This window comes from Gallinula chloropus (genome assembly GCF_964237585.1).
Source record: "Gallinula chloropus genome assembly, chromosome: 5".
Lineage (NCBI taxonomy): Eukaryota > Metazoa > Chordata > Aves > Gruiformes > Rallidae > Gallinula > Gallinula chloropus.
Genome location: NC_140090.1, coordinates 76,456,907 through 76,479,076, shown reverse-complemented (window position 1 = coordinate 76,479,076; position 22,170 = coordinate 76,456,907). Strand labels below are relative to the sequence as shown.

General features: G+C 36.0%; 1 protein-coding gene across 1 annotated transcript in view; it reads right to left on the bottom strand.

The window, feature by feature from the left end:
* Positions 1 to 1,798: 1,798 nt before the first annotated feature.
* Positions 1,799 to 22,170, bottom strand: part of WDR11 (WD repeat domain 11) — a gene marked incomplete at its 5' end in the record, with an annotated part of 42,846 nt that continues 22,474 nt past the window's right edge. The window contains 18 exon segments of the mRNA XM_084265421.1: positions 1,799 to 2,495; positions 3,316 to 3,395; positions 4,169 to 4,314; positions 5,262 to 5,359; positions 6,247 to 6,412; positions 7,683 to 7,778; positions 8,032 to 8,203; positions 8,948 to 9,013; positions 10,188 to 10,250; positions 11,016 to 11,124; positions 12,679 to 12,850; positions 14,496 to 14,610; positions 15,054 to 15,160; positions 15,972 to 16,119; positions 16,534 to 16,658; positions 16,956 to 17,064; positions 18,516 to 18,586; positions 19,878 to 19,986. Coding sequence (XP_084121547.1) covers positions 2,338 to 2,495; positions 3,316 to 3,395; positions 4,169 to 4,314; positions 5,262 to 5,359; positions 6,247 to 6,412; positions 7,683 to 7,778; positions 8,032 to 8,203; positions 8,948 to 9,013; positions 10,188 to 10,250; positions 11,016 to 11,124; positions 12,679 to 12,850; positions 14,496 to 14,610; positions 15,054 to 15,160; positions 15,972 to 16,119; positions 16,534 to 16,658; positions 16,956 to 17,064; positions 18,516 to 18,586; positions 19,878 to 19,986 — 2,110 coding nt within the window. The 3' untranslated portion in view covers positions 1,799 to 2,337.

The following is a 22,170-nucleotide window of genomic DNA, read 5'->3' as shown; positions in this document are numbered from 1 at the left end:
CCGTGGGGTTGCATGAGAACAGGAAGGAATTGTTTTGCTTGCTTCTCACTTACTTCTGTGCTCCCAAAAATCAAAGTGCAGACAGTGTCCTGCCCTAATTGAACCTGTACAAAGCCTGTGTTTGCTAGCAAAGTTTGGGAACACTAACACAATGCAAACCCAACATTCCATTAGCACCAATATAGAAAAACCAGCCCCAAGCACTGTGCCAGTCCAGAGTCACAATCACAATGACACAATCACCATTCAATCCCAGTGCAACAGATGACATTTTTGTATTCAATAAAGACACACAGAGATTTTAAAAGTTTGGGTTTATTATTGTAGTGTGACTGCATTACTATCTAAATAAACCTTTCAATCACTTTTACACTCTGTTTTCATCATAAAGGCTTCAATAGGGAATGCCACACAGTATTCTGCAAACTTCACACGTAAAAGTAGAGAGAAGCATTTGGTAATTAAAGGCCTTTGCAATGTGTTTCTTTTAAAAACAGATTTATAAATCCAACTGTATATTAAACCAGATTTTTTTTCCAGAGACCCATTGATAAACAATTTGTGATTTGTCAAAGAACGAGTCTGCATCTGCTTACATTAACTCTGTGGTATCCCTGTCCTTGAGTGCTGCTACCAAACCCAAGAGCTGAAGGAATTGATGAGTGCTGTAGTAATGAGTGGGAGCCAGAATTTAACCCACTGTTAATGGCAGTTAGTTTTGCTCAACTCTGTTGCTCACCAGTCAATACTTAAGGCAGATTTCATTGTATATGTGTTTTCCCAAGCTGAAATCACCATGTATGTGTTGTTCATAATACACTGAACAGAGAGTATCTAGTGGTGTAGGCATGATGTGGCAGGAAGAAATAAGATACACTACAATTAAACCACTCTTCTATTTAGAGCAAAGAAACTCACATTTTCAATTTGTATAAAAAACATCATTATTGAAAAGCCTTGCCTTACAAATTTTATCAGAAATGCTATTGTAGATTTGAACTGAGTTTTATAGAGTTAAAAGAAACATCCCAAAGCTGGTGCTCCTCTAGGAAGGAGTGTAGAATATGTATCCACAAACACTTGATCATATGGAGAATGCAATGCACTATTACTTGAAGGAAACAAGCCATATATTACAGTCAAACAAGAGAGCTTTTACAGGAGAAGATTCCTTTCACTGGTGCACACTAAGCATCAGTAGCTCCAACAACATGGTAAAAAGAGAAATTTTAATTTTTCACCAAGACTCATTTTCAGATGCCAGAGTCTTAAATGTGCACGGGCAATTTAACATCAGCATCCACTCCTCAGCTGTGAAATTTCTCCAGAAAGAGAAAAGATAGCTCTGACATAAGAAATGATAATGAAAACAGGTACTGAAACACTGGCACTACAATGAGCAGAGATGTCATTGGGTGGCACCCTCGAGCATCTGGACCATACGATGTGTTAGCGTTAAGAGAATCCCATTAAAAAGCTAAAATGCTGGCTTTGCACAATCCTTTTCCTTAGCCTATTGTTAATCACACATTCAAATAACGAACAAAAGAAGAACTGTGGAGCCAGCATTAGCCATCTCCTGAATGTTCTGCAGAAGCCTACCTTGCTGCTTTTGAGGTAGGATCTCCTCTCATACCCTTTTGATTCCATGAACCAGTTGCAAGGTAAAATTTAGTCCCTAGGTGTGCAGGGTGTGCACACTCAAGAATAACACAGAATATAACAATACCTGTATTGAGAAAAAAGGACCTTCCACGGATTTTTGGAATGTTAGGACATTTTCTTAAGTAAACCTGTTAAAAGATTCCATTCCAGACAGACAGTTATGAAAAGGACAATACAGTGAACTGATATAAAATAACAGTAATTTTAAAACAAAAACTTGGACTGAGAAAACACAATGTTCCAGGAAAGAACTGTGTGTTTTGTGATGTATATTTATTCTTTAAATATATTTATATTTCTATAGTACAGATTGAATCATTTAAACATATAAATACAGCAGTAGTGAAGAACTACAAAGATTTGATTTTTAGAAGTAAATAGAGCAGACTTTTACACTTGTATAGATCAGTCTCACCACATTTTAAAATTTGCCATCTGCTATAGTTGAAAAAGTTGGAAATATTCTTGTATAATTTTATCATAGGCTTCTTTCTCCTCTCGTGAAAATGAAGACAAGTTTAACATAAAAATAAACAGAAAACAGTTCTTAATCTTACCTCCACGCACATTTAACGACATTTGATCAAATGACACATATCAGCTATTACAGTAATTCAAGAGAAAAATGTATTTTCACACAGTAGAATCTCAGCAGAACTAAGCTGAAAATTCTTACTCCTGTGTAACTTCCTCTTTGGGCTGTTTGAGCTCAATCAGTAACTCTTTACCAATTTCTCCTGCTTTTGAAGCAAAAAGAATAGCTCCCTGTTTAAAGCCCAGCAGTTTCAAGCTTCTGGCATAATCTGCATATACAGCATGGATCAGTTTATGTAAACGAAGCATTAAGGAAAAAACCAAATGAATGAAAAGAAAAAGTCAGAATCTTTTTGCCTTTCTGCTACCTCCTTAGCTCTCCCAAGTTGAAAACACTGAACATTGCTGCCAATTGTGCTAATCCGACAGTTTTGGGCACAATTAAAGACAAATTATACTATTAAATGCATATTAGCATTTATCAGGCAACATGCAGAGTCCTCTAAACTAAGACAGATACATTCCAGATACGCATAAGCACCTGTCATAGCTCCGTGGCATAACTTGGAAAAGAAATTAAGAAATCTTAAGGTCATTCTACAAGAGTTATTTGATAATTATATCTAGAGTTCTCTACATGATTTATTAGTGGTTTCTTTTATTTACAAGTTATCATCAGTGATGACTCCATAAAACAGAGCCAGGTGTCATTTATGTATGCATTATTATTTACTGTACATAATACATAATTTAGAGCAATTGTTCAGTTTCCAGAACACCAGGTCAGATGTACAGACTGTACCAAGACAAACTTTAGATACCTTTTAAATTACTCACATGTGATCTTGACCTTTATTTTTCTTTGTTTTCACTGTCTCAACCTGACTCTATTCATAAAGCACTTCATTCACAAAAACAGTGTGCTGGTCTACAGAGGGGTTCAGTGAAGGGTTTTTTTTTTTCCCTGAGATATGGTGTTTAAAAGATAACTACACAGCCTGGAAAACATGAACAGGAACCCCTCTTCCTGTGCAGACTAGTTCATCTAACATTGGCTCTGGCATACTCACTGCATATGAGTACAGATGCAAACCCAGGGTTTCAGAGAAAGGATATTTGTATCATCATTAACTTCAAACGCCCCGTACTTCAGACAAGCTTCAACAAACAAAGCTGCTCTATCAAAGTACCTCATGCTGTTAAAGGGAAAAAGACAATAATTTGTTATGGCAGGAAAACAAAAGCATATTCCAGGACACTGCATCCAAACACCTGTAATGCCAGATTTCCAAACTTTGCCCCTAGACCTGGAGTGGCCAACTTCTCCTGCCCTGAGGGCTGAACAAAGCTTCCAATTATCCCCAAGGTTAAGTGACGTCACCATATAAGCTGCCACTGTGGCCCATATTCACAGTTCCACATCACACATTGCTCTCACAAGGTTTCTCCATGTCGCTCTCTGCACCTTCATGCTTCACAGGTCTTGAGCACTCACTACACCGTGACAGCACCAAGTGCTTTCCTCATGGCAGTGGATGCTGCTATCCTGTTCCCTGGCAGTAGGTATGAACAGGTTCCATGTACTGCCTCATGCTCCCTTCTCCCTGCATTTTTGCATCCCCTATTCCTCCCTGCAGGTACCAAACTGATTTTGGATGCAAAATTTTTTAAAGATCAAGACTCTACTTATTCAGAAATAACCCTGGCTACTATAGATTGTTACTACTTGGTTAATGGGTGTAGCAGTCTTAACACTTGCAGTAAATTAAATTACAAGAAAAGATTGGTTCAAGTACACAAGAATGTTGTATTACCAAGGTTCAAGTTAAAGATAAACATGTTAAAATAGAAACTAAAGTCAGAAATCAAACTACAGACTACTTCCTTCCCCCTTTGACTTCTGAATCCCAGATGCCTAAATAACAATTGTGGTCAAGGCAAAATACAGATCATGCTGTTTCGTCTTTACCTGTGCAACATCTCTGCAACTTTTGTAAAGCATCCAAGTGACAGGAGGACAAGAATGGCTTTGGACTTCTGGTTGACTTGTGGAGAGCAAAGGTGATCTACCCAACGCTTTAGCACATCAGCACACTCCTCTGAGGTCAAACGAACCTTTAAGAGATGGGAAAGAGAGTGATGAATTCTCAGCTGCTCACTAAAGAGAGCATTCTGCTTCTGTTGCACTATTTTCGGTGAAATGCTTTGGGCAGAAGTAGAAGTATCTGAAATAACCAGTTTTACTACCAAAAGTACACTTGAATGAATACAATACAAGGGAAAATCAGAAACATATTAGGTATAAAAATTCTCCACTCAGGCCACTTCGCATTTATGTGATTAACATTATTTTTACAAGAAGACTTTTCTAAAGCTTCGAGTATCAAGAATTTAGAAATCATTGTCTTTTACTGAAGGCTTAAGGACAAAACATTTCTATATTTAAGAGCAGGATTCACTCATTTAGAAAATCCAAGTACAACATTTTACACTTTCTACAAGAAACACAACAGAAATTTTACTTAGAGACACTGGAAGGTCATCCTTACTGAATGCTGTCCATTGTAACTTGGAGAATTACTGCTGTGTATAGGTACTTTTGCTGTAATTTTACTGTAATTACACCTGCATACCAAAGGAGAAGTTGAGGCAAAACTACATGGTTACTGGCATCTTCAAAACCAGCACACACGCTACACGAAGCTCAGCACAAAGTCACTGCCTAATTACTCATCCGCTTCCAGGAGTGGGGGGTTGTAGTTTATTCTGAACTCCATACTGCTGCAGCTATAGTCACAAAATGCTGCTCAAAAATTATTGTGCCTCAGTCCTGTCATTTGGGTGACTTGTGCAGACTGCTGCAGTCAAAAGGCTGAAGGAGAATCTGTCAACACTGACTGAATGGACCGGCTTGGTACTGCTCAACACATGGAAAGAACTGATGATGGTACTTCAAACTGATGGTTTAGTTTTCAATTTGGAGAACTTTAGCACCCTCTTCAGCCTTCATACCTACATATATGAAGTTATTTTAGCAAAGTGAGAGTTGAGAAATTAAATACCTTTGCAAGCCATGCTGCACGATTCCATTCGCCGTAAGTCTGCAAGTAGCGACAGGCATCAGCAGCCTTATCGATCAGACACAGTAGCTGCACACCCTCTGGAAAATAAAAAGCATGCTATCAATTAAGGGATAAATGAGTTGCTATAGAAGCATGAGAAGATAATTTATCCCCAGAAAAAGGATCTTTCATCTCCTTCTTAGCACACAGAGATGTTGCAAACCCCTAATTTCTACCAACTGGCTCTCCATCTAGGTTGGGTGTGAGTATGTTTCTCCTGGGTGACAGATCTTAGAAGGACCTCACAGAGCTTTCACTTAGCTTTCCCCTAAACACAAAGGACAAGGAGTTCACTGGACTTCTCATCATAAAGACATAATGGTCTTTGTCAGTTAAATAAACTTACTTATGTTTATTCATAACTAATGCCTTGTTTTAACGTTGGCCATAAGGTAACTATTAAGAGTGAAGTGCTAATTGTCCACAGAGTGTGAAGGATTTTTTCCAGGCAAGTACAGACGTGTGTACATTGTCTGCCTGTCTTTGAACATTTCAGTCAATCATTATATTGCAAATATCTCTTGCATTAAGTAAAACCTACCTGTACATGTAAGAAAACATACTTTTTGAAACAAGCTCTGAACTGGAAAGTAAATCCACCTTTCAAGTTTAGCAATAAGAAATGATTTTTTAAATAATTCTTTAATTAGTAAAGTGGAAGATATGTAGCTTTATGTGCTCAACCTCTTTTAGAGCAAGCTCTTGCTAAGAGTTACTCCAAAAACATATTGTCTGACTAAAAAGCAGCAAAACAAGTTGATCTTTATAACTGAGTTATTGCTCATTTCTGTTACTACTGTATATACACTGCAACAAGCAACACAGAAGTTCAATTACAACTTTCTGCTCTCCCATCTCCATCAGCAGCCTTTCTAAGATCAGATTTAGTAATTTATAAGCAAAAGTAGTATTGAAGACATTTTACCTGCGAGCTTTCCATTGGCTATCATGTTGGTTGCTACCAGTTTAATGGTACTTTGGGATGGACCTGATGAGGTGACAGTCGTGACCAAACAAGCTTTGAGTGAATCGCAGTAGTAGTGAGCATTCTCTGAGCTTGTTTCTAACAACAGTTGCACTGCTCTGTCAGTCTGGTAAGGAAAAGAACAAAGCAAAAAAACCACCACAACAACTTTGACCACAACATACTCACTTCTAAACAAAAGTCTTTATTTTACTTTTTCCAAGATGTAGAAGAAATAACAACAGAAGTCATTCTGAAACAGATAACAAAAGTATCTACTGGCATGATTCTATTTCAATAAAGCATCCTAGTAAGGATTGCATTTAAACACCCAGCATGAGCATAAAGTTTAATCACAGGCTAACATTTCTAGAAGAGGCCAAACAAAAATTTAATTCAGAATATTTATTTCCTTGTTTACATAATCTTTTGCAGAGTTATAAAAGGAAGAGAAGCATTTAAGATAAGGAGAAATAAAATGTAATGATGCAGAAACCAGCAAGGACTGATTCAATACATTGTATTTTAAAACAAAGGTAGAATTCAACCATGTAAAACATCACCTGCAGCTTTGCACCTAACCAGTGGGGATCACTGCGTGGGCTTTAGACACCTGTCTCCAAATCGCCTGAATCACTGCAGGCATAGAGCCTCCTCCACCTGTTACTAAAATGAGGTACCTAATGTTTAGAGAGGTCAGTTTGGTGAGGTCAGTCAAGCTGATGGCTTAAATAATTACAGAAATAATGAAAAGCCACATTAAGTACAATTTGATGAACTGGCATTCTTTACCTTCTATAAACTAGCATTTTAGACTATCTACAGATTCAATGTTTCTGGTATCTTGTACTGATAACATTCGTTGACAGATGCTCAAATACACAGTGGCAAAGAAATCATTTAAGTTCTCTCCAGTAATACCAAAGCTATTTTTGTAAATGGATGCAGCCCAACTGCATTAGGAGGGAACTGCTCATGACATTTGCTGCACAAATTCAACAATATCCTGATCAGGATCTCTCAGCGAGCAGATCTGTGCAGTGCCTCACTGATCCGTACACGTCTACCAAAAGCTTAAATACACCCTTTGTTACCTAAAGTGAGTGGTCTAAGTGCAAGCTGACTTATCCCAAATATGTTAAGTTTTAGAAAGAAAGCTTTGTACAGGGTTCCCATGAAAATTAAAGTGTGTAGCAGGTAACACCAAACATTACCATATATTACACCAATACACACAGTTTTCAGCGTGATAAAACATTAAGACAGCAAAAACTACACACTGGGTGAACATAAGTATGAAACACCAGGTATGAGTTAGGCAAAACTTTACTTGAACAGGATAAATAGATAAAATGAACAGGGAAGAAGAATAAAAAATTCAAATATTACCCACAAACCTGGCCCAAGAGAAGAAGTTGATCAGCACATTTCCTGGTATGATCATACGTTGATCTCTTCACTTCCTGGAGATTTACCCTTTCAAGTTGGAATTTCTGCACAAAGAAGGAAAAATATTCTAAATGTAAGGCTACTGAAATAAATAAAAGCAAGCTTTTGAAAGACATGGAAATACTCTGAGAGTTTTCCAAACATCCCCTATTTTTAAACAGGAGTGATTTAATACAAAATGGTTACTAATAAAAGTGAAGTATGTATAGTCAAAAGCTAAAGATAATACAAAGGTTACAATGCTGTTTATGGTGGTGATGAGTCTTATTATTCATATTTTTTAACTCCTTGAAATACCTGGAAATACTGATTTTCACACAGTATATCATAGCATATATCCAAGGGGTTCACCAACTGTTCTTGAAGGACAGGTGTGTCTGCTGGTTTGGCAGACTTGTCCTGGGATAAGCTGTGCAAATAGTGGGCAGCAATAGTCCAGAAATGCAGTTCAGATTCATCCCCATACAGCCTGAGAAGATAAAAATCAGGATTTAAAATACATTTGTCTTTTTGCATAAGCCACATAAAAGTATTAAAAAGTGGGTTTATAAAGATTATGCACTCTTCTGCACACTGTAAATATTTTACATTATCAGTGGGGCAAACTATAAGCTTAAGGAGTGACATTCAGCAATCTGGGTAGAACGTTGGCCAGAAGACCAATATAAACCAGTGAAACATTTGGCATATAAACACGTGGAAATGGATATTTTCTTGTTATTTTACACTTTTATTGCTAATATCCTCTTTCAAGTACAAGAAAGTTACTAAGTCTGAAAAACATAGACAAAATTAAGTAGAGTTCAGTTAGAAGAACAACACAGAACAAATATGTGTGGAAAAAAAACCACGGGCCTTCTCCTGTTTGCATGTAATCTATGGTGCACTGTGAACTTCCAATTCACATCTCTGGGCATTGTATAACTCAATGTAAGATAGTCAGAAGAACTGCTTTTAGGAAAGTACTACCAAGGCTGAAGGAAGTTCTCAACATCCAGCAAGCAAGGGAATGTAAGGGAACATTTCCCAGTAAGGGAACATTTCCACTTTTAGTCCTGAAAACACTCAAATACGTCAATTAAAGTGCTTTAGGAATTCCACAGAGTTAAAGGAGAGTTAATTGAGTACTTAAAACCTCAGCACATTCATACACATTGATAGGATCAAGATTTTATTAGGAAACATTTGATATAATTATCTGAATCTCTACTACCTGGCAACAAGGAGACATCTTTGCAAGAGAGTAAAATCCGGATCAAGCAAAAGTCTCTTTATGTCACTGAAAAATAAAAAGGCATAAATAATCAGTGAAATGCTGTGCAAGATTTTTATTTCATTGGTTTTGAACACAAATAGCATATATGACCTACAAACTGAAAAAAAGAAAAACCAAAAATATACAATTTTTTTATTTTGAAATGAAAAAACCATGCACCTATCAAAACAAAACAGGAAGCATCCATAATTTGCAATATAATTGATCTCAAGGAGCAAGTCACTCTACAGTTTAAATACAAAGAGTGAGTCTGTCAGGAACACCTTGTACTTGTAATAAAGGGAACAACCACGAGGGTGTGTACAAAGCTCTAAATTAGTCTGCATTAACTCTACAAATTACATTATTAGTTCAGTTACAAATAGCTTTGCAATTGCATCCTGCCATGGCATAAGAGATTCACATGCACGAATTTAGGTTTTCTACATATGTTTCAGACTGGATAAAAATACATCAAGTTATCTTGTCCATCCTACTAAATGGAAGGACAGAAGGAAAACCTTCTATTAATTAGCTTTAAGTATTATTTTCATAGTTTAAAGGGAATGTCAAAATCTGGTTTCTTTGTGTAAGCAGAGCGATGTTCATGCACATGACTCTGGAAGCATATCTTCTATAAAGGATTTTTAGAACTGTGTCTTCTTCAGAGATGAAATATCCTAACAAACCTCAGAGCATTAAAGTAGCAGTGTCCAATACAGGCTGGACCAACATCAAAGAACTATACGTTACAGAGAAGTACTGCCTAAAAATATCATGAATGCTCACTGGGCAGTTACAAATTAGATACTAACCCATATCAGGATCTTTAAAACTCTCATTGCCAGCCACTACCTACAGTAAATCAATGTCAAAAATTCAACACTGACTTCCATCACATTTTACATATCAGAATAGTAGTAGTTTGCTTATTTAAAAATATTTTAAAGACTGTATTATGGATTATTTTTAATTAGGAAAAAAATCTAAAATCCTCAATAAAATAAAGCACCATCATTAAGTTACATATAAATATAAAAATCAACTGCTTAACATAAAAGCTGTCATTACTCAAGCGTATCTGTAGAGGGCAAAAAGCATTCTTGCTACATTAAGCTGTGAATTGCCACAAACTTTAGGGTTTTATCCTTTTCTGAATTCCCTAGTTCACTCAAATATTAAAGAGGAAAATTCTTACTTGGACAATGAATTCAACTGCTCTTGAAGAAGGTTTTTAATATTTTCATTCTCTGGATAATCACTGGATAAGAGAAAAAAAAAAGAAGAAGAAATAATTTTCTATATTCCCAAGATCACAGAATTATCTGATATGAAAAAGTATTACTGGTTGTAGAAAAACACAAGAACATATAAGGAAACAATCTTTCATATTCTTATGGTAAGCCATTCAGGAATATTCTGTCTAGTTACTAGTTTGAAAACAGTACCAAAAGACTTGTTTGTTTTCTCTCAGCCTCAGAATCAATGTTGCCAGTCTCTTTTTTTCCACTTTTATTTCTTAACCCTTGAAAATGAAGAAACCAATGCCTAGCCCATTATTATGTGACCACTAACACAAAAAAGGATACAGAAAGGTGCTCCATCTGTGACGTGAAGCAGGGCTCACTAAGAGCCAAAATGGGCCTATTAGACTAGCAGTTGGACTATCACTTTCAATTACCCTTTAGGAACCAACTGTGACTAGTCTTCCAATAATTTCTACAAAAAGAACATACAGTAATTCTCTGGTGTAATATAACCTGAGAATGATAATAATATTGCCAGTATCTTAAAGCAGACAGCAGTCTTCAATAGCTAAGGGCTACCAAAAGTCAAAAGTAATACAATACTCAAAGCCTTTTCTACTTATTGCTATACTTATTTTCTATTTATTATTATTATTATCATCTTGACTGTCCCAAAGAGTGAGGAAAGCTTACACATCTAACAGTTATATGCACAGAAATACTAATAAAAGATCCAGGATTTAATAGTATTTTATATAGAAATACAGATTTCTTCTTACGTATTGATAATATCGAGAGAGTATTTCTCATTCCATGGCTGATGCAGCAAGAAAGCTTTTAAAGCTAATGAAGCCCTTGGAACAAGCAGATAGGGGCACCATGCAGGTTCTGAAACAAAAGGAGAAGATTCATGGTTGAGTGGCTAACGTGCAATAACACTGTGTTCAGTACCCATACAATGTACCACCTTGTTTGCAAGCACCAGAAGAAAATAACAAATCACAGCCTTTTCATACACACAGCATGAGATACGAGACAGATGAGTTTATCTTCACACTCAAGCAAAAAGATTTCACAGAAGGAAGGTACAGGGTTATCATCCATACTCAAATGAGGATTTCAGGGCACTCCACGATGAATTTAGCCACAGAGTCCCAGACTACATTATACATTATTAAGTAGAGCCGGATACAGTGATTATTGCTACTACAAGGACATGCTGCAAGAGAAACAGGGCTATACCCAAATATACCATAATGTATATTTTAGTTTTACTTTGCAATCCTAGTTTCTGAAGCATAATACAAGGATTATTAACCTTCTCAACACCCTTTTGGGATGATGGGTAATACATGTCTCTATAAGATTAAAATTATAGTACTGTTATCATAAAATTTAAAAGTCTTAAGTCTGTAATCAGTACAAGGTTTGGATGATATGCAGTAAATGCCACCCAGTGACCTGAGAGTGAAACAAGTACTAGTCAACTACATTATTAAAAATTCAGCAACTCCCTGTACTTCACAGGCACTGGATGATGTAGGAATCTTGAAAATGGGGTTTTGTAATTAAAATATTATTACAACATACAGACAGAATGACAGCTAAATCACAAGCAACTTTAACCCAGGAGTACCCTAATTTCAGCATGCTTAGCTTTAGAACGTTAATTTTTATAGCTTAATATTACAGAACATTCATTTGATAGTAAAAATAGCTGTGATAAATTATGTTTCCTCAAACTTCCTCACCACAGCTCCCCACATCACAGTTTTGTTTATTACACATCTCTAAAACATGTAGATTCTGAATAAGAAAGTTGTATGAATAAAGGCAGGATTAACCAAAAGGACCAAAACCAATGCAATTATTGGAGTTCCAGCATTAAAAGCCCTGAATAGTGTAGCTTAGTTAACTATATAAATAATAAAGTATTTCAATTCCCTTCTTAAACATGTGGCAAAAAAAGGTCAACTATTGTTTTTCAGTGGGAAAACCTACTTTGAAAAGTGATGAATTAGTCTACAAGCAGCATTTGATATCTACAAATACCAGAAAAGACATTTTCACTTTGAAACATTTGTTAATGTGTGATGTAATGAATAGTGGTGATGTAGGTACTGACACCTAATTCAGTACCAAGCAATAAAACTGGTCAAATTGCTAGACAGCTGTACAAAAGGCTATTATTTTTTAATTTATATTCCAATTAAGATATGGAAAAGCATAGTTTATTTAGGAGATTAAAGTTGCATGAAATAAAACATTCATATTCCCTAAGCCTAAAAAAATAAAAGTGTATCTGCACCCATGAAATCCACCAGACACACCTAAGCCTCTAGACACAACCATCCTCTCCTCTAACAGAAGTGCTGAACATCTTTATGGTCCACTTTCAAAATGGAATATCTAGGAGCCCACAGAAAAAAGGAATCAACGTACCTATTAAGTCCTGTTCATCCATTCTAAAACATGATGCTTTCATGGACAGGTCTAGAACTCTAATGCACCCATCATCTGATGCCAAGACCACTTTGTCTGACGTGCACCAGTCCACATCCAGGATTCGAAAATTGACGTTTCTCCCACTTCTTAAACTGCTCACCATTTGTACCTTGAAAAGTTATTTTGCATTTTTAGTAGGCTCTCCATGACACACACACAAGATTTGCAATAAGAGGTGAAGTTAGTCATCAATCATTTCAACGATGGTCTCTTACGTAGACTAGGGAGTATAGAAAGCTTGGCATAGGGCACATGGTTGCCCCAAAACTTTTTCCCCAATGAGAGCTGAGAACACATCCTTTTCAGCACAGCTGTACAGCTGCTTTGTTATCCTCTCTGACATATAATTTCCAATGTTAACTTGTGGAAATTTACATTTTCTCTTTAATTCCAGTCCCTGATCTAGCATACATGTAACAAGGTGCAAGTGAGGATCTTATTAACTCACTCCTGCTCTTCACAGACTTGATAAATACTGAACCTGTCTAGAAATACATTCAGATGTACTATAAACATAATATTATGGGAATAGAGTGATTTATTGTCCATGAACAAAACACAGATAAACAAAAACATCATAAACTGCACTTTTAACCACAAGCCAGTTGTCAGGCAACTATTCTGTTGCATCACAGAACACTGCAACTGTTAATGTAAGGAAATATTAGTAAGGTCTCTGCTGCAATCAACCTGCTATTTCCTTGCACCTGCTCTGGAACGAAGCATGGAGTTACAGAGAGATTTAAGGTCCAACAGCTCGAGAGCGTGATTAGTTTCAGTACAGAGAGAATGAGAGAAAAAATGTTGAAATATGAGATAACTGGTTGTAGGCAAAGGTGAAGTCCTAAGGAGAGCTTATATAGATAACAGGACTGAGTCTAGAAAAATATTTCCACAGGTTTTCTGAAAGATTTTCAGTTGAAAATGTGAATTAATTTTAAATGCTTTCATAAAAGGAACTCTCTCTTTTTTCCAGAAAGAGAGAGGGAACAGCTACAAGAGCTGTATCCCATGGTGTCAAAACTGTTCAAATGTTCTTCAAAGGGGGACTCATGGGATAATAGTCTACTCTGCCTACATAATTCACAGTTATTAGCAATATCTGCTGTCCGACTCGTCTCATCAACAGTTTCACATTGCAAACAAATTTTTCCTGCTTCATAGCCTCATAACCTGAACTTACTCTGGGGGGCTAAGTTAAAACAGTGCAATTATCTTTCCTTCCCCATGGTACTATAATCCCCTGAAAGACCTATGAAGCAAACCCCAGAAGACTTCTGAGCATTACTACAGAATTTCTGAATAAGATGAGAAGCTAGACATTGTTAATTAACAAGTGTCTTGCTTCCTTGTATTCCCTAACAGAATACATCCACGCACTGAAGAATACACGTTCTTGAATAGGCACAGAAGTTAAGAAACCTGTAGTAAAAACTACTCTCTTGTCCAAAGATTAAATTCTAAGATGGAGGACTCCCCCTTGAATTTTCAATCTCTGCCTTGAAATTATTACAAGAGAATGAGAAAGAGTATCTCAGAGACATTGTCAGCTTTATGAGTGAAAGGTACTTTTCACTGATGACAGCTTAAAAATGCTTTATAGGAACTAGAAGTCTTCTGAGAAAAGCCATACAACTTTATTATACAACTGTCAGTAAGAAATCTTGACTAAGTAAAACTTAATGCCTGAATCACCCTCAGAAGTAATACGTGCATTTTGCAAAGCAGCACCTATCAAAACAACAGACACTTACCTCTTTTGAATCCCAAATTTCTGCTCCATCATTGTACATTGCCAGAAGTTTTTGATTTCCTTTCCCTGGGGCAAAACGTATCTTTTTCACCCAGCTCCGGTGTGTTGGAATTCCCCTATGACAAGCACAAGATTAGTATCAATCATCCTGTATCTGATATTGTGGGAAGTTAAATCCTTCCCATGAATGTTGCAGATCATATTGTACAGACTGAGAAAGAGAAACATACACACACACACAAATGGCTATCCATATTAAACTAAATGAAAACTGAAAAGGTTAATTACTTGAAATAAATGCTACTATATTTAATAACCATTGCAGATTTGACTTAAAGGTATCTAGCTGTTTTAAAAACTTTGATAAAATGTTATTCCATCTGAAAACACAAAAGATGAAATGTAAAGAACAGAGCAGGCATTTCCTGAAATTCTACTTTGAAATTCTTGCATTTTTCCTCTCAAACATCACAGATGACCTGCTGCAGAGACAAACAAAAATGAAGGGGAGAAAAAACCCATCCTAACACATTAATTAGACTTAAATTTGCATGCATACCTGGATACTCTAGCTTTCAAATCCCAGAAGTTTAAGTTTCCATCAACATCTCCAAGAACCAGGATATCCCCTTTCCAGGCAATACATGTAATGCTACCCATACTTCCCTGGAAATATTTAAGCAGGAGAACAAAATCTAATGATTAATAGAACCAAACAAGGAACAAACCTTTCAACATTAGTATTTCATTTTTAAAATTATTATATGACATGATATGAAAATAATAATAATTCTATTAAATATAAGTATTTATAAAGTAAATCATATTTGCTTTGAAAGACATATTGTAAGATTTTGGCTTTAAAGCAACACAAATCACTTCTTGTTACAAGGAAACACCAACATGAGAGTCCTCATTAAACACAATGATAGCATATTCTGAAGTAGGAAACAACCAAACAAATTTGTATTGGAAATCAATTTATCAAACAATTCGTGAACAAGCAGAAAATTAGTGAAATTAGTTAATAAAAGATTGTTCTTCAGAGTAACTGTAAAAAATCCCAAACCTAAAAACTCACAAAAAAGTGCTCTGGCACACTCAAATTCTCTTTATGATGTAAGACAAAACCCATTAATAGTGCATAAATAGGTTTCAATAACACAGCCTCTACAGGCTTTTTGCTTCACTAGAATTGTTAAAAATAGGTCATGTACTTTATTCAGAAGGCAAGTCAGGGTCTATGAAGATTTGAACTTGTAAAGACATAATTTATTTCAACATCATTTTCAACAGAAAAACTGTAAGAATGTGAAAGTGAACTGCTATCATTTTTGCAGTTAGAACTTTTATTTCAGATTTCAAACTACTGCACTAATGACCACTTGCCACTACAATGCATATCCCTGATTATTTTTTTTTTCTGGCAGTAAAGAAGAAAATTAAAGCACCAATGACACAGAAAATGGGAACTCACATCAGGAGGAATTCTTGCACTGTCTTTTACTGAGTTTCCTTCTACTGTCAGATGATAAACCTGCCCATCAGCACCTGTAAACACAAAGTGCTCTCTGGCAGAAATGTTCTGGCTCAGCTCTGATTTACTTTCGGCTTCCTGTAGCAAGCTTTAAAGAGAACACAATGAGACACCAGCATTTCCTTATTGAAAGTAGAATTGCAAGATGACTTCTCCCTAACCAATACACAGGAGCAGCACAAAAATGCATGTTTCCTTCAAAACATTTTCCCAGAAGCAACAGTTAACTCATTTATACACTTGAGGCAATGTTCAGGGGGCAAATAATAGCTTTACTCCAAGAACCAGGTAATGAATAGAGTGCTACAGACACACCTGAGAGAAACAGATGCACTGTTTCTCATTCAAGGTAAACTTTGACATCTAAAAGCTAAAGGGGGGCCCATAATGTTGTTTTTATGTATTCAAGACTGAGTTCTAAAGCAATTCTGTTCTCTACAACAGCAGCACATGGTGGGAAAACAACTGATGTGGAGGAGCAGCAAATCAGAATCAGAAATACCTGATAACAGACGATTCAACACTGCTTACTTCAGTATCTGACGCAACCGTTTGTCTGGCCATGGCCTCACGGGCTGCCAACTGCTTCTTCCTCAGGCTTTTTAAGTTATGAGAAGGTGACCATTCCTGTGAAAAATTGTCCAGGAAATGGAAAAGATAATTGTTTAGTCCCTAGTGGTTTTTTGTTGATTATAATGATTTTAATGAAGACCTCCCCCCATCACCTAAGGAGCAGACCAGACTCTTCCACCAGTACTTTCATTATTCTTGCCTCTGTCTGATGACAGGTGAAAACAGAAGAGTGAAAGCATTTATCTCCATGCAACTGACACAGTAACATTTTGCTTCAAAATTAGTATAAAAATATCTGAACATCTCAACACATAACATTTAATAAACAGTAAGAAAGATTTTATTCCTTACCAAAGCAGTTATTGTAGGGAAGTTTTTAGACATTTCTCGGAGCAGAGTGCATGTTCTGACATCCCAGATCTCCAGTGGTTTGTCTTTAAATACTACAGCTAGATACTGCCTGAAACAAATTAGAATTTACTAAGTCAAAATGAATCATTCCGTTTTAATTTGAGAATTCTACTTCATACTTGTTCATATCAGCACTCTGGAAACCCTCTAAAACTAAGAGGAAGCCGAGTAAATTAGTTTGGCTTAAATCCCACTGTGAAGGTTGTGATTTCCTGAAGTTATTGAGGTGCAAAGAGTGCCTGAAAAAGAACCCTCTTTGAAGCTAAAAGAATTAGGAATTACTGTCAGGTGGTGCTGCTTAATTACTGTAAAGGAGACAAGGGAAGTGATTCAGCAAAAGAAGCAGCAGCACCTCTAACTTAGACATACTCAGCCCGAGCTGATGACTGCACAAGATACTAGAAAGACGTACTGAGATGGTAGGTTGGGCAGATTTTTTTCTCTACACATGCCACTTCCCTAATCCAATGATGAATGAACATAAAATCCTCTTACACTAAACCTCTTGTCGGTCATGGCTTCAGTCCTTTCATCTGTGGAGCTAGAGGTGTAAAACACCTTCAATCTACCACTTTTCACATGTAACTTGAAAACACAGAGAGGCTTTCCATCTGTATATACTCTTCTCAATTGCATTAATCTCTATTCAAATGAACTATCCTTTCTTCTTCTTAACATTCTTGTCTTCTCATCTAAGCCCACGGCTGTTCTTAATTTTTAATGTATTAATAAGACCACACTATGGTTGAACTCTTCCAAATTCTCTGGAATACATACATACTTCTGAAAAGATTCTTATGCAAGCTAGAGAACAAAGTTTTTTCCTCCAGAGAAAAAGGAAAAAAAACCTTCAAAAATTTAAAGACAATGCCTGATTAAATTCAACACTAATTTAATTTACAGAGGAGAGAAAAGCAAAGTAATCTCATGGAGTACTAGTGGTATTATGAAGACCTCCTGTCACAGCCCTGATGTCAAAATAAGCAGGATTTAATGGCAAATAATGTGTTCATTTATCAGATGACTTCTCAAACTATACCTCACATCTGGTTTTTTCATTACATAATTATTATAAAGAAGTGAAATACGTACTCAGAAAAATTAATAAACATCATCCCACTTTTAATGCCAATCTCCTAGTTTTAAGAAAGGCTTGTTACTGAAAAAGGAATTAACGCATAACAAAGTTGAAAAAAACTGTTCAGCACACTTATTCTTCTTATTATCATTCAGCGAACAGAATTCTCAAAAGAACTAAACCATTAATGACTGGTCTTGTAATGTGATTGGGTCCTGAAGTGACAAAGTCACCCACAGAAACATTCACAAGTTTTGCACTTTGAACTAATACTCTGAAGTATTTTTCTCTTGATGCTGTTGTACATTTTTCTGTACTCTCCAGAGTGATTTTTTCCTAGAATTTCTATTATTTCTATTAAGTCATTAAGATTTTCATGCAGTACAGTAAAATTTATAAACTTCACAAGGCTAATTACTTACTTCAAATGAGACACCTTTATCATTTCAATAGCTGGCTCATCATTGCCTCGCTCTCCACGAAATGCAATGCTCCTGCCTGGAGCATAAGAATGACACAGGGGAAAAGAGAAATAGTTACTAAACTAAACATAAATACAGAAACAGTTTATAAACTATTCTGTTTGTAAAGAGAAATAGTTTACAACTAAACTAGGAGGTCTCCACCTATCCTGTCATAGCTTACATTACTCTTGTCATTGTGAAAGCTTTACTACATTTCAAAGAACTAAATATAATATAAAGTCTACTGTCTGATGCAAGACCTGGTTCGATCCTAGAGCACAGCTACTGAAATGGATGCATATCAGCACTACATACACATTGAGAATTCAAAGAGTTATTCTTTCCCACTCAAACCCAGTGGGAAATACTCTCAAATCCCCAAGGAGGAAATTAATTAATAAATTTCAAGTTTTGTAAGAGAAATTAACTCTGCCATAAACTAAGCCTGAAAGCATTTCCATGGTGAAGTACTAATTCATTCTACATGTAGCAGAAAGAACACCAGCTAAAAGAATCAAACTTAAGAATTTATAATCTTATTCCCAACAAAATTTTAACCCACCTTTACAAAGTGTTGCAGAATTAAAGGTGTTATACACACCACTAAAATAAATAATGATCTACAAACAGCAGGATATCACAGCACCTCTAGTGCAAGTTTCATTCTCCTTAGATTTCAAGGAAAATTCAAGTTTTCAAACTTTAGTAGCCACTCTGGTGGCTGCTCATAAATAGATTATCTCATGCCAATTATGTGAAGAAATCTAGTTATGAACAATGTTACTTAGAGCTCTCACGTCACAGGCCGGACTACAGGAATACTGGCTATTTTCTCCATTAGTGGTCAAACATGCTAGGAATTTCCTTCCTTACTGTGGTTCAGAAATGTAAATGAGAATTTGTTGAAGGGCTCATGAAGTAAATACAATGAAAGTACCTAATTTCATTATTAAAATATCCATTTTACATTCATACACACTTTAATTCTGGCCATGCATGTGGGCTACCTTGAAAAATTATCTGTTACTGATACAAACCACAACAAATGCTTTAATGGTACTTTGGCTGCACATGAAACAGTGGGTGTAGACTGTGACAAAACCCATTTGGAAATAGATGCATTTTGTGGACATGGAAAACATGATGTGCTTTCACAAGGACAGAAGAGCAGAACTAGATAAAACTCCTCTTCATTATTTGATTTTATCATGACAACAGAAGGAAAAAAAGAAACCCAGACCCAAATCATAGGAAGAACTGCTGTTTGTCAGTGCCCAGCAAATCTGTCAGCCCCTCATACAGATTTCTCAGGACATACTAACCCGTTGGTAGGTCCACCAGCTGCAGCTCATTCCTCACAAGCCCCAGATTGTTAGGTGTTGATGTGGCAAAGGAAATAAACCCACTCAAGCTTATCCACTCGATTCCCCTGTCATCAGAAGACAGTATACAGAGAAGATTAGCCTAAGTATTTCAATGGTTAGAAAGTACACTGGACTAGCCCTGCTCTGATTAAATCTGTGGTTTACCAGATGGGAAGAACTATCAAGTGATTCAAATTGGCCAGCACAGAGAAAGAGAAAAATATTCATAGGGATAGCAGGTTGCCAAATAATTGAGTACTTTATCTGTGAAATAAATGAACTAGCCTAAAGCAAATTAAGGGTGTTATAATATATATATATATACCCAAGTTCCTTTTTAGGTGGGTAAAAGGATTTAGGTTTTCCTGAAATTCTTTGAACACACTTACTTAAGAACTATTTCCAGGAGACAACTGAGTCTTCTGTTTGTGGTTTCTTTTGCAAGAATAAATGTGAAATATGAGAAAGGTAAATAAGACTATTTATGATCTGTCAGACTCACATTATATTAAGTAGAAGGTTCCTACATGCAATGTAGATGGGTGAAAGCAAGTAGTATTACTGTAACATTTTGCATGCACAAGTTACAGCCATGTTCTTATTTTTATTAGTTCAAGCTTAAAAAAAAAAAAAAGTTCAGTTTTTTTTCCTAAATCCTCAAGTAAAGTTAAAAATTTAGGACCCATTTCCTTTCCCACCAGGGCCTATGAAAGTTCTACGAGTAATTCCAATCAAAATGAGAAGCATTCAATTATTTATGAACACATTACAGGAAAGATTGAGTAGAAATCTACAATTGCAACAATATGTGACACTGCAGGGCTCTGAAGGTTCAGTCACAAATGGAGGGAGCTTTCTGCAATGGAAGAAATACAAATTCTGACACCTTTCTAATTTTTATCTATTATTCTACTATGTTTTTCAGAAAAAGCACAGAATACTCATAATGCAGTGTTATTGCCAGTAGTTATTCACCATTCTCTTCAAAGACCTGAGGCATTTTCTATGCTTCTTTCATTAGGTCAGATTTAACAGGACAAGTCATTTCTCTCTGCTGTCAATACCAACAAAACCCTACAGAAACTCAAGACACAATCAAAAGGAAACCTTAGCTTAGCTAAATGATTGCACCTGAAACAATAAACATTTTCTTTATTGCCTTATGTGTAAATTGAGAATCTGAAAGCAGTGTTTCAAGTTTTAATTAAGGAAACAGGCAATGCCTTCCTTATTGAACTATCTCCATTTGCAAACTTTCCAAATAAAAGATATCTTTGTCTACTAGAATTAAGGGTTACATTCAGCTGTAAACTACTACTCAGACTGGATCCACTCTTAAAATATGAATATCAGGATACTATATACTCAGCTTGTCTCAGTTACTTTAGGGGTATGATTAAGTTGTTTTGATTAATATTTTTAGTGCAAATAAATTACAGTGTAGTGAAGTGGATAAAAACACAAATGACTTTTCTAGTTGGGAATGGGTTGTTGTAACTTTATGACAAGGGTACTCAAATTAATTATAAGAATTGCAAGCAAGAGAGAAAGGAAAAATGGGAAATAAAACCATATCATAAAGAAAACTAGTAAAATCTTAATCACATTATCAGAAAATACTTTCAGCCTCAGATTTTATTATTTAAAAAGAAATTTCCCCCTACTCCAAAAGTATGGGCTATATGTCCAAAAGTGAATGTCAGTAATGGAACACGTTTCTCCTTTTTAAGAGAAGTACAGTACATCAGAGATTATTGTACATCCTGTCATGGAGACTTGAGTACTTAATTTCTAATACACAGGATTTCATTGCACCTCTGCCTACGCTTGTCAGACAACATATACTTCCTAATGCACAGAAATAAGTCTAGCACACCAACACCTGTATGACAGAGCAGTAGGTATTTTTCATTCATCTTTCTCTGCACAAGGAAAGGGTTTTTTTTTAAGGAGGTGATGAATGTTTGCAAAGTAGTCTCCCAAAGGGGAGTCAGCTTCAATTCAACTGCTAAAACTTGGATGTAATGCAGCAATTTTCAAGTTCTGCCTGCAGGCCATACACATTTCTTGTGAGATTTTTTTATTTTAAAAATTAACGCTGCTACAACCTTGAACTTGCTGAGCTTCAGTGAAAAAGAATGAGAAGCACTGCTCTAGTCAGAGTTACCCATCTATCAGAGTAAGCAAAAGCAGCAGAGAGGCATTGCAATGCACCACTCTCACTCAACCAGAAGCTACACTGCGGGTAT